The 13,503-nt window shown below is 49.6% G+C and overlaps 1 protein-coding gene across 8 annotated transcripts in view; it reads right to left on the bottom strand.

The window, feature by feature from the left end:
• GATAD2A (GATA zinc finger domain containing 2A) overlaps nt 1-13,503 on the bottom strand; it is a 109,537-nt gene that overhangs the window by 26,616 nt on the left and 69,418 nt on the right. For 7 of the 8 annotated variants that reach the window (XM_070416520.1, XM_070416527.1, XM_070416519.1 and 4 more), the window contains one exon: nt 11,246-11,511. In XM_070416520.1, the coding sequence (XP_070272621.1) occupies nt 11,246-11,511 (266 nt within the window). The remainder of the gene's footprint in view (nt 1-11,245; nt 11,512-13,503) is intronic. The other variant, XM_070416522.1, reaches the window with a different exon arrangement.

The following is a 13,503-nucleotide window of genomic DNA, read 5'->3' as shown; positions in this document are numbered from 1 at the left end:
CATAGATCAACCACTGAGTCACAACTGGCCGAGCAGCAAGGGCTGGTTTATCTCTCCCGCCTCTCCACCCCTCGCACACTCCTCACCTCCTCACTCATCCTGCCCCCTGTGGGCCCCTCCATGGTGCCAGCACTGAGACTGCCTTGACTAAAGGGAACTCAGCAAGTTCAAAGGCAGCTGATGCCTGGCTGTGCATGTCACCCACCTTACTCCCACAGGTGCCTGTGGCCATTTACCTATACTCCCCTCTCTCACTCTTGGACACCCATGAATCCCATGGCTCCTTCCCATAAGCACTGTGACAAACCTTACTGAATGACACTGGGAGCTTCTAAGGCTCACGAATGACCAACCTTGTCCGGCTGGCGTGGCTCAGTGGTTGAGTGACCTATGAACCAGGAGGTCATGGTTGATTCCCAGTCAGGGCAAATGCCCAGTGGGGGGGCATACAGGAGGCAGCCAATCAATGATTATCTCTTACCATTGATATTTCTCTTTCTCCTTTCCTCTCTGAAATCAATAAAAAATAAATAAAAATTAAAAAAAAGACCAGCCTCGATTCAGAGATGGTGGGTTCTAAGGATGGGGTAAACTGTCCTGGGCCACATGGGGGTGAGTGGAATCAGGCAGAAAGACACCCTCATTCTCTTTCCACCACCTGCTGGTACCACCCTCAGGCCCACAAATTACAATTCATATGTTAATCTTCTCAAGGGAAAAAGCTTGGCAATCTCTTGCAAACAGGCCAGCTCTCCTTTTCCTTCAGGGCACTGAGAAAATGCTTCTCTCCTAGTGTGTCCCCTGTTTGTCCCACCTGGGGTCACACACACCTTTGGGAGGTCCCAGGAATAACTCCTGTTCCCACCTGCTCTACACATAGTCCTCCCCTTCATTTTGTTCCTTTACCAGATTAGGTGGCTGTGAAGGACACAGTGGGATCCCTCGGTCCCAGTGCTCTGGCCAGTGCACTTGCCACCCCCCGCATCACAGGATGCAAGATAAAAAGCCGTGCATATTAAGAGCAGCTTTAGCCAGCCCAGTAGAGGACTGGCTGGTCAGAGACGTTCCCTCACATATCCCTGCAAGTAGAACGTTTAAATGACCCAACTAACAGGGTGAGGAGCCTGTCAACATGTGACAAAACACGAGCAGGAATATGTGCTATGAGGAGATATCAGGAACTGCATTGCAGAATTACACCAAAGAACTTCAAAATAATTTGCAAATCTGCTTAATTCACACATGTGTGAAGAGAAGCATTCCTGACTGCTGAAGGATAAGCACTTAAGAGTGTTTACCTTGATGACCATGAACAAGGGCTACCACACAGGACATCTCCAGAAGGCTTACACTGTCCAGTGAGAAACCATGCCCTCCATGGCCAGAGGAGGGTGCCATAAAGGCAATAGAAAGTGACAACCCATGGTGCTCCTTACCTGTTACCAGGCAGGCTCACACTATGCCCAGAGTGACACTATGTCACTCTGATATCCCAAAATAATCTAATAACTTTTAGAAGCATAGGTGAACCCCTCAAATGTCTATTATTTCAAACCTGGAATAAGGTATGGTCAGAGAGAGAACTGGGATGAGAAGCCCGAAGGGAAGGGGTGAGGCAGAGAATGAGAAGATGGAGAGAGGCCACAAAAGTTTGGAGGTGGCAGTGACGCAGAGGAGAGAGCATGGAACCAGGAACTGATTTCCGAAGAAACATACCTCTCAGTTCCCATGTTCTGAACACAATAAAAAACACAAGCAGGCCCTAACCGGTTTGGTTCAGTGGATAGAGCGTCGGCCTGCAGACTCAAGGGTCCCAGGTTTGATTCTGGTCAAAGGCATGTACCCTGGTTGTGGGCACATACCCAGTAGGTAGTGTGCAGGAGTCAGCTGATCAATGTTTCTCTCTCATCAATGTTTCTAACTCTCTATCCCTCTCCCTTCCTCTATGTAAAAAATCAATAAAATGTATTTTTTAAAATTAAAAATAAATAATAAAAAATAAAAAACACAAGCAGGCTAAGATTTCCAGTTGGAGCTGATGGAGTAGCTTTCTGAGACCTGGGCTTTCCTGGAAGTTGTCCAGAAGCAGAGAAAGAATCAGCAGTGAAAGGGAGCAGCCAACCCACAACAGGTGCTGGGAGGGAGCTGAGCTTCAAAGGGTCTCCCAGAGTGCTGGAGCCCCAACTCAGAGAAGTGATGGTCAGAAGGAACGAACAGGTTTCTGGATGCAGGACTTCCAAAGCTCTCACATAAGACAGGGAGGTCAATCCCTGTGAGGAAGACTGCGGATGAACCAGGGTGAGGGCCACACCTACTTGGCTATGTGAAAACCAGGACCCTTTCCCAAGCCATCACGCCCACAGCTGTGTCACATTCGCCCAACTCACTCAAGGATACACATTCCAGTAGACAGCTGGCCAGCAGGCCAGGCACAGCTGCAGTGCCACATGGTCCTGAGAACACAGTGGGTAGGGGCTCAGGTTTGTACATGGCCAGTGAGCACTCCTACCCATCACCAGACAGGCAGCCAGTGCAGCAACAATCATCCTTCTGTTATCAAGGGCAAAAGTCATACAAGCAGGCCAGGACCCGGACCCATACCGCTCTGGAAACCCATTGGCTAAGATTGTAAAGACTTCGGCGGCCTGTTTTACTCAGTGATTAGAGTGTCAACCCTTGGATGGTCTCAGGTTTGATTCCCGGTCAAGGGCACATACCTCAGTTGCAGGCTTGGTTGCATGCTGGAGGCAACCAGTTGATGTCTCTCCCCGCTGCCCCCCCCCCCCCACTACTCTCTAAAAATCAATTAAAAAATATCATAAGACTGAAGATACCATCATCCTGTACACCAAAAAGGTGGCAGGTTCAATTCCTGGTCAGGGTGCATGCGGGAGGCAACCAATTGATGTTTCTCTAAAAATCCTATCCTATATAATAAAAGGCTAATATGCAAATTGACCTAATGGCAGAACGACCAGTCACTATGACATGCACTGACCACCAGGGGGCAGATGCTCAACGCAGGAGCTACTCCCTGGTGGTCAGTGTGCTCCCACAGGCGGAGTGCCATTCATCCAGAAGCCCTGAGCTGGGTTCACGGCTGGCGAGCGCAGCAGCCCTCCCGCCTCCGGGACATCCCCCAAAGGCTCCCGGACTTCGAGAGGGCACAGGCCAGGCAGAGGGGGAACACACCCGCCCCCCGCCAGTGCACGAATTTCATGCACTGGGCCTCTAGTATAAAAATAAAAATAAAAAAGACTGAAGACACCAAGTGAAAATGAAGTGGCCAGTCCCCCACACCTACCAGAGTAAAATGGCCTAGACATTTTGGGGGAAATGGTAGTTTCTTTAAAACAACACACACCAAGAGAAATGAGCATCAATGTCCATGTAAAGACCTGCAGGAATGATCATGGCAGCTGTGCTTACCAGCCCTGGCAGTCTATGGACAGGTGAGTGGATAACTCTGACATCCATGCAGGAGTCGCTCAGCAAAATGCTGATACGCACCATGAATGAATCTAAAGCACACAGAGAGAAGCCAGAATCCACCAAACACATACTGCATGACGTCATTTGTAGGAAGTCTGAGAAGAGGAGAGGTTATGTCTAGCGTGGGACAGTGCATCCAGTCAGGGAGGCCAGGAAATGCACGGAGGGCTTGAGGGAATTTCATAGGGTGAGGACAAGGTTCTGTACTCTGCTAAGGCTTTGGACTACATAGGTGGATGCATGTATGCAAACTGTACCAGGAGAGGCTCACATGGTGTGCAACTGTTACCTCTTGCCAGGGCAGGCAGCCCCAGTGTTTACTTTATCTTTCCCCTCAAGAGGCCACTTACAAAGAATGTCACCCAAACAACAAACACTACCTATGACCCATGCATTGAGTCATCTTAGGTGATGTAAACCTTTTCCTTCAGACCCCATTTCTACACAGAACAGAACAGGCTATCACACACACTCACATTACAGACAAATGGCTGCACTACCGTGTTACTTTCAGATTCATTTTTGCGTTGGAAGAAGACCTGGGTGTTAACGTGTACGTGGATGATGTGCCCACCTACACACTACCACTGTGGGCCATCAAGCCCTGTCTTAATTACAAATGACCAGCCAATGAGATTCCTGGGCACAAAGAGGTGACTGGTCTCTACACAGATGTGTCACCCCCAACTACTCCCTTGGTAAATGCCAAAGTCTCAAAAGAAAGATGAGACAGTGATTCTGTTATCAAGGATACCAGCTTCAACAAACGTGCCCTGCTTTGCAGACCCAGAAAACAGACAGTACTTTTGTACATGCTACAGTCTGTTATAACTTTTAAATGCCTGACCAGGGAGGTAGAAAGCCAGAAAAACTAAAAGGCAGTAACACCTCTAGGGGCTCTGGATGCTACTGCCAGCTCCCAGTAGGCTCTCGGTGGGTACAGTAGCCCCTCCTACCACATAAGGGGCAAGCCCTTGGTCCAAGTGAAGTCCCATCCCTGGGCTAAAGAGATCATGACTCAATGGGGGAAGGGGAGAGAAGAGGGAGATACAAGGCTGCCTCAAGGCCACACCCCCCAACAGAAGCCAGTATAGGCAATCACCAAGACACCTGTGACACATCCAAGGTCCACGTAGCAGGCTATTGAGAAGAAGAAACGGGGCTCTTGGTCTGCCCCTGCCCTGTGTTTTCTTCCAGGTAAAATGAGAGAAGTAGAGATGGTCTGCGTAGGTACCCAATGACTTCGACCCCCTTCTCCCATGAGCCATACTCTCAAACAGTCCCTAAGGCCTCTGCATGTTGTTTCATAATATGGTACCCCAGAAAGTAGCATGATGAATTCATTTCTGTCCCCAGGACAAGGCCATCACAGAGATGGTGCCTCAGAAAAAGGCACACACGCCCTGGCTGGTTTGGCTCAGTGAACAGAGCGTCTGCCTGTGGACTGAAGGGTCCAGGGTTCGATCCCCAGTAGAGGACATGTAGGAGGCAGCTGATCAATGATTCTCTCTCATCACTGATATTTCTCTCTCTCTCTCTCCCTTCCTCTCTGAAATCAATAAAATATACATACATCTACACTAATAAAAGAGAAACATGATAATTGGCGTACGACCGCTACCCTTTTCATTGGCTAATCAGTGAGTATATGCAAATTAACTGTCAGCCAAGATGGCGGCCGACAGCCAGGCAGCTGGAAGCGAACATGAGGCTTGCTTGCTGCGGACTCCAACGTTTCCCGCCTGCCTTGCCGGCCTCTGAGCCGGCAGTTTGAAACATTCTAACAAATATAGAAGCTAAACAAACGGCTGGGATCTCAGAGCTGAAGTTATACATTGTTTCGATTATAGAACGCAAACAAACCAGCGGAAGCCTCAGAGCTAGAGCCAGAGCTAAAGCTGTCCCAGAATAAAAAGAAAAAAGGAAAAAAGAAAAAAAGGAGCGGTTGGGAGCTTCAGTTAATCACCAGCCTTAAGGCAGCCCTCAGCCCCTCACCCAGATTGGCCAGGCACCCCAGTGGGGACCCTCACCCTGATCCAGGACACCCTTCAGGGAAAACCAGCCGGCCCCCAGGCCTCTATCCTATATAGTAAAAGGGTAATATGCCTCCCAGCACTGGGATCAGCAGAGCCGCGAGGCCTCCTGGCACAGGATCAGCGTGACAGAGGGCAGCGCCCAAACCCCCTGATCGCCCTGCGGCTCCGTGTGTGACAGGGGACGGAGCCACAACCTCCCTATCCGCCCTGCTCTGTTCGTGACAGGGGAAGGCGCCCCAACCCCCTGATCAGCCCTGCTCTGTGCCTGATAGGGGGGAGCTCCCCAACCCCCTGATCGCCCTGCAGCTCTGTGTGTGACAGGGTGCGGCACACCAACCCCCTGATCGGCCCTGCTCTGTGTGTGACAGGGTGCGGTGCCCCAACCCCCCACTCCCCACGGGCCCTGCTGTGTGTGTGACAGGGTAGAGCCATAACCTCTCCAGCGGCTCTGCCCTGAGTGTGACAGTGGCGGCGCCCCAACCCCCTGATTGGCCCTGCTCTGTGGGTGATAGAGGGTGGCGCCCCAACCCCCCTCCACGGGCCTTGCTCTGTGTGTGACAGGGTAGAGCCATAACCTCCCCATTGGCCCTGCCCTAAGTGTGACAGGGTGCAGCACCCCAACCCCCTGATCCGCCCTGCTCTGTGTGTGACAGGGGGCGGTGCTCCAGCTCCCCTATCGGCCCTACTCTGTGATTGACGGGGGGAGCTCCCCAACCCCCTGATCGACCCTGCTCTGTGCGTGACAGGGTACGGAGCCCCAACCCCCCTGATGGGCCCTGCTCTGTGACAGGGGGCAGCGCCCCAACCCCCTGATTGGCCCTGCTCTGTGCGTGACAGGGGGTGGCACTGCAACCTCTCCATAGACCCTGCCTTGAGTGTGACAGGGGGCGGTGCCCCAACCCCCCAATCGGCCCTACCCTGAGCGTGACTGAGGGTGGCATCATAACCTCCCGATCCGCCCTGCTCTGTGCATGACGGGGTGGCGCCCCAACTCCCCAATCAGCCCTGCTCTGAGCCTGACCAGGGGCTGCACCTAGGGATTGGGCCTGCCCTCTGCCACCTGGGAGCAGGCCTAAGCCAGCAGGTCGTTATCTTCCGAGGGGTCCCAGACTGCGCGAGGGCACAGGCCGGGCTGGGGGAACCGCCCCCCCCCCCCCCCCAGTGCACAAATTTTTGTGCACCGGGCCTCTAGTATATATATAAAGGAAAGAAAAAGGCACACACAAAAATACATTTTCAGTGAAACATGGAGGTGACTGTTCATGGAACCCCCACCCCACATAGGCTCAGGTTGACAAGGGACGTAGTCCTTACGTTTCAGGTGCAGAACTAAAGAAGAAGTTCATGTTTCCTGTTCTTGTAGTTATTGTTGTTTTTAATACATTTTTTATTGATTTCAGAGAGGAAGGGAGAGGGAGAGATAGAAACTGATGTTTCTATAATGAGAGAGAATCATCAACTGGCTGCCTCCTACACCGCCCGCCCCCTCCTGGGGATCAAGCCTGCAACTTAGGCATATGCCCTGACTGAATCGAACTGCAACTGTGGACGCTCAACCACTGAGCCACGCCAGCCAGGCAAGGTTCATGTTTTACTGAGTTTGAATGCTCCTTGACCCAAGGGAAAGGGGGGGTGACAGGGAGTTGTTCTCACTTGTGTGTGTCCCAGATTATTTCTGAAGATCAACAATTTGTGACAGAAAGACTCTCCTCTAGAAGGAGTAGATTCTACTTATCACAAAAACAAAACAAAGAACCCAATGCTATCCCAGCTTCAGCCTTATCTAATAGTCCTGATTTGAGGTGGGGGGAGGGTGGCCTATGCCCAACCTTTGGGTTGGTCTCGCAAGACCAACAGGCTCACGACTTCCACCTCTGTGATTTTTGTTTTTCTGAGAGCACACTTGTGGATGCCAGAACAAAAACCAAACTATTTTTAACCTCACTTGTATTTTTTTAAAACATTCATATTAAGGTATAATTTATATACCACAAAAGTCATCTGTTGTAAGAGTACAATATAATGATTTTTAATAAATTTAAGAGTTGTGCAACCATCACCACAATCCAATTTTAGAACACTTCCATCACCCCGAAAAGTACCCTTGTGACCATGAGCTGTTAATCATTGCTACCACCCACCCCTGCCATACCCCATGGAGCCACTAATTTCTCTCCTCTCTACACTATTTGCTTTTTTGGACACTCCCCGTAGATTCAATTCTACAATATGTAGAGTCTGGGTTGGGAGTCTCTCCCTTGGCATGACAAGCCTGACATTCATCCATGTTGTAGCATGTATTGATAATTTGTGCTGTTCATTTCTGAATAGTCATCTACTATGCAAATTTAGCATATCTTGTTCACCCAAGAATATGTGGACTGTTTCCATGTTTTAGCTATTACAAATCATGCTGCTTTGGACATCCAAGTACCTGCCTTTGTGTAGACATATGTTTTCATTTCTCCTGGGTACGTTCCTTGGACAGATTGCTAAATCATGTGGTAAGTTCATGTCTAACTTTGTAAGAAATTATCAAACTATTTGTCATTTTACATTCCCACCATGTATCAGGGTTCCTTACTCTACATCCTCACCAACATTTGCTATTATGTAATCATTTTTTGGGGGGTGGGGTTGGGGGGAGAGAAGATATCAATCTGTTGCCTCCCATATGTGCCCCAACGGGAATAGAACCTGCAACCTAGATATGTGTCCTGATTAGGAATCGAACCCACAACTTTTTGGTGTATGGGATGATGCTCCAACCAAATGAGCCACCCAGCCAGGGCTTATCTGTCTTTTTTTTATTACAGCCATCCTTGAGACTTATTTTATGGCCTAGCACATGGTCTACCCTGAGAATGTTCAATGTGCTTGTGAGAAGAGGTATTCTGCAGTCACTAAGTGGAGTGTTCTATAGATGCCCTTTAGCCAAATGGGCCAACAGTGCTCAAGTCTTTTAGAGCCATGCTGATTTTGTTTAGTTATTCTACCAATTATTGAGAGTGGAGTATTGAAATCTTTATAACTGATGAACTGTCTATTTCTACTAACAATACTATCAGCTTATGCCGCAGGTATTTTGGGGTTCTATTGTTATGTGCATATACATTTATGACTATTATTGTATCTTCCTGATATATTGTTATAAAATGCCCCTCTTGTCTTAAAGTGTATTTTATCTAATAAAATCTGGTCACTCTAGCTTTCTTATGTTTACTTATGGTATATATTTCCCCATCTTTTACCTAAGGATCTAAGTGTTTCTTGTAGACAACATATAATTAAGCTGGATTGCTTTTTGTTCTACTCTGACAATTTGTGCCTTTGATTCAGGTGTTTAGACCATTCCCACTTAATGCAATTATTGATTGGATTTACATTTGTTAGTTTGCACTTCCTTGGATTCTAGATCCTAGAACCAATCCCCCCTGGATACCAAGGGACAACTAAGTTTTGAGGGAGTCAAAAGTTATACACGAGTTTTTGACTGCGCAAGGGATTGATGCCCCTAGACACCCCTCCCCCCAACAGTTCAAGGGTCAAGTGTGTGTGTGTGTGTGTGTGTGTGTGTGTGTGTGTGTGTTCCCAAGGGGATGTCCAAAGCCAGATACCCTCAACGAGGATCCAAAGACTGCCTGCATCTAACACAAAAACTGTGGCCACTCACTCCAGAATGAATTACAGTTTTAGAATGGCTCTGGGCTGAACTTGATCTTATGATTCTGTCAAAAGCCCCAACTGTATTTCTCTAAGAATTAGATAAAACATTCTGTGTGGGAAGTCGGGGAAATACTGCTCCACATGTGACATCTTGTTTTCAGCGAAGCCTAGGACTGAAGGACAGTTGGTGCCAACACTTTTTCCCTCACCACATGCCGTACACCAGGGCTGATTCTGGGTACATACATATCTGTCACCCATCAACCTGCAAGGCAGAGACCATTTTACAAATAAAAAAGCACAGGAGAAGATCACCTGCTCAAGGTCAGTCAGGGAGTGTGATCTGACCCCCACTCTTCTTGCTGGCCTCCAAAGCCGGGCTCTTTCCACACTCACACAGGTTCACAATGCCCTGGGGTGTCTCTCGTCCTGAAGGAGGACCCTGCCCTATGTGCCTGGGTTAATCTCTGTCCCCTGCTCCTTTGCATCTGCTATGTGTTATAAAGATGCCACAACCATCAACTTCGGAAAACGTCATCTCATCTAAGTGCCCTTGGGTTGGAAGCCAATGGATAGTGGGGAAAATCTGGGACCAAGAGGCCCAGAGACCAACTGCAGCCCAGGCTTCGGATCAGAAAGACCTGAGTTTGAGTTCCAGCTCATTCCAACTTAACCTCTCCCTCACAATTGACTGGCCTGCCCTGCAGGGGAGCATAGTGATTACAGGAAAAAAATGTACAGCAGGAGCTCAGGAATGCAAGGGACCCAACAGATCTCCACAAACAACAAGCTCCTCCTTATCCTCACAATCTGAGACATTGCTGAGAACCAAGTCAGAGACAGGGAAAGGAGTAATAATTTTATTTCTGAAACTTTAAGAGAGGCCTCCGCTTTAGAATAGGAGCTGCAGAAAGCAGAACCAGACAGAAAAGGCCTTTCTGGGTAGCAGAAACACAAAGTACACACTATCCCTCCAGCCTGTGATGCTTTCTCAATAAGAGGAGATTGGATTTTCCCACTTATCTATCTCAAGGAGATAAGAACTTTCAATGAGACGTGCCAGGCCAGACGATCTCCTTAAGATGCCAACAGTCTGGATTCCAAAATGGATTTAACACAAAGACCACAGGCTGAGGCCCCTCTGGAGTATAAGCTGACACTCACTAGAAGGCAAAGAGCCCCAAGCTTCCCCAGCTCTCTACCTTCCTACCCTCCACCGCTACTTGAGCAAAGAGATGTGAAGGGGAGTTTTCAAGGGAAGCAGCGAGGGAGACAAAGGATAGATCACAGAGGGACTGCAGAGCTGGCTGGGATGCCATGGCCACACCCACATGTCCAAGGTGAAACATCATGAGACATGTGGGTGTGAACATTCTGGAGAGAACTACTCTCACCAGAGCTCCCTGGAGAGGGGGTGACAGAAGGAGCAGAGCTGGGCCTAAATTTCTCTTTACAGGGAGAAAAGGTTTCTGAGGGAACACAGAGTGATACATTGAGTCGTATTTCTTCAAAGCTTTTTCCTTAAGAGCCTTACAAAAGTGGAGGATCAGGAAAGTTACTCTTGAAGTAATCAGTATCGACTAAGGAGAAACCAACAGATCACACCACAGACCACCTCTCCTCAGTGTGTTCCCTCCTCCAAGAGGAGCAATGAGAGGTACCCTGGGCTGGGCTCCTGACTCTGCCAGCAGCCAAATGATCCAGGCAGAGCATAGCATCCCTGGCTTCCTAAGTCTCAGATCTGAAAAGCAGGAAGGCATGACCAAATGAAAAACTCAAGTTTTCCTACAAACTAAAAGTACCAAGTTGAACAAATAGCAGGGGAACAGACAGGGGATACTACTCCCCCTCCTGAGACCCATATCCCATGCTACTGATGTCCAGGTTTCTCCGCCAGGATGGCACAACGATGCCAGGGCTGGGTCCCACAGCCATCTACATGATAACCTACCAAAACCTGCTTTCTGCAGGCTGAGGAACTGCTAGAGCCTTGAGCCCACATCCTCACATCTGGGCCTGACCTGATTCCCGTCCCCTCTCCTCCTACTCACCTGTGTGAGGTGCGCATGTCCACAGGCCCATCACCTGCCTGCTCTTCGCCTCTGCCCATGGCCGTCGCCTCAGCCCCACTCAGCAATCCTGGGGCTGGGCCTCCTGGCTCGGGTGTCACCCTCATGTCTCCATCAGTGTTTAAATCTGAAGCCAACAATCCTCTCTCCATTTTTATTTTCTTGTTCTCCACATCCTCCTCCGCTGGATCCTGTTCAAGCGCTCGTTTCTGACTCCGTGTCCGGCATGCTTCTTCGGTCATTCTGAACTTTGGGTAAGGAGAAAATGAGACATTTAAACTTGGCACAATGGAGTTGCTACCTTCTTAGTAACTTTTCAGTGTCAGCTTGGAGTATTTTTCTGGCCATGTGACAGTGACAGAAGTAGGTACACAAACGCAGGGCCCACAAAGTGTGCCCAGGACATTTCTTCACTGCCCTGGGGAAGGCTGGGACAAGAGTGATGGGGCATCTGGGGAGCTGAGACCTCAGGGACCTGGACAGAAACAATGGAAGGAGGCTGTTTATCAGAAAGAAGGAGAATTCTTGGTGCTTCAGACTCAAAGCAAATAGAAGAAAAGTGAACTCCCTAGAGGTGTCCAGAATCCAGGAAAGGGACCATGCTGTGCCAAGAGCAAGGTACTACCCAGGTCCAGGCCTACCTGCAAAAAATCGGGCTGACTCTTGACCCTTCTCCCCTTCAGTGAGGGTGGCCCTCATCTCAGGGGGATAACTTTTAATCCTATGACTGCTGGTGAGGTAAACTTTAGAGTGAATTCTGGCCCATCACCATGCCAGCGCCTGTACCTGAAACACACATGTCTTGATATAAAGAAAGAGAAGAAGAATAAAACAGCTGAGTCAGTTTCTGATCCCATGACATCACTGGGCTCCACATGACCCTTCCCAGGATTCAGTCTGAGAGACAAAGCACTTTCTAGAAAACTAGTCTGAACCGGTTCCAGACAACAAGCTGAAGTGCTGTTAACCCTCACACAGACAGGAGGGAGGACAGGCAGTGATGTCTGCAGGGAGGCTGCAGGCATTCCATAGCTAAGTCTGGGACAAGGGCACCCGCTCTTACAGGGGCCACTCTGAGCCCAGCCTCGATGTTCCAAACAGGGCAGGGCACCAGAAACAAGACTGTGAGAGTTCACCAGGGGTCAGAAAGGAATTTAGCTGCTAGGCTAAAGCAGAATTCCCAAAGTGCCTGTACTCCTCAGGACAGTCAGAAGCCATGTCCACCAATACCTGGCCAGGGGGAGGAGTACATCTGTGAACCCCTCAGAGCCCCAATTCACACCTGTGGTATGCCTACATGCAAGGCCTCCCAGCGCCTCAGTTTCCTCACCAGTGAACACCCTGGGAGGCCTGTTCTGGACAGGGCTGGGTAGACCCAGTCCTGAAACCCACCTTCTGGGAGGCTGGGGACAGCACAAAGCTACAAAGGGGCCAAATCATCATATATGGGACACGTTCCAGAGCTGACTCAGTTACAACATCCTTAAAGGAGGCCCGACCCCAACGGGTTCTACTGTGGACTTAGACTGGAAGGAAGGAAAGGACAGCTGCTTCTTGCTCCTCCCAAAGGAGGCAGAGCAGCCCCTCTGCACATGTATTAGACCACCATGGCACCGACATCTGCTTTTACAGTCAGTCCAAAAGGGTTGAACAGAGCAGGTCTCCCCATCGCCGTGTCACCCCCAGGATGCTCTCCACTCCATCTAGATGGAGGGCAGAGCTACTAGTTATAGCTCAGCATCTATCTGCCCCCAACCCCTCCTTGTCATCCCAGCCTGCTCCTGCAGCAACTGCTCAGCTTCAGCCGCCCCTATACAACCCCCATCCCTCTGCTCTTGCCCAGATCTCCCCATTCCCTCATCCACCTCCCTGTCATCTCTTCACTGTCCCACAGGGAAGCGAGGAATGCTCCCATTTGCCTCTTAGTCTAAAGTGCTAGGTTTCTTTTTCCAACATGCCTTGACCCCAAACCCCATCAGCCTGCTCACAGAGTCTGTCCATCCTGTCTCTCTACAAGTCACTGTCCTGAGTATCTGTCATTGTGGGAAGGGTGAATCATTTTTCCTTCGGGCACAGTCTGAAACAGAAGTTCCTCAAACATCTGAAAATTGGGACAAGAGGAGCAATTCTGAGGCCACCTTGGCTGGCAGGTATATGTGCCCCCAGGACTGGGAGAAGCCTATCTGGATAGAAGATGAGGGGATACCAGGATCTCAGGCAAGGAGGGATCTCAATGGAGT

The sequence above is a fragment of the Myotis yumanensis genome, unplaced genomic scaffold, assembly GCF_028538775.1.
Source record: "Myotis yumanensis isolate MYYU_CA2020_CCGP unplaced genomic scaffold, mMyoYum1.0.hap1 SCAF_5, whole genome shotgun sequence".
In the NCBI taxonomy this organism is placed as follows: Eukaryota; Metazoa; Chordata; class Mammalia; order Chiroptera; family Vespertilionidae; genus Myotis; species Myotis yumanensis.
This window is presented reverse-complemented; position numbering and strand designations above follow the sequence as displayed.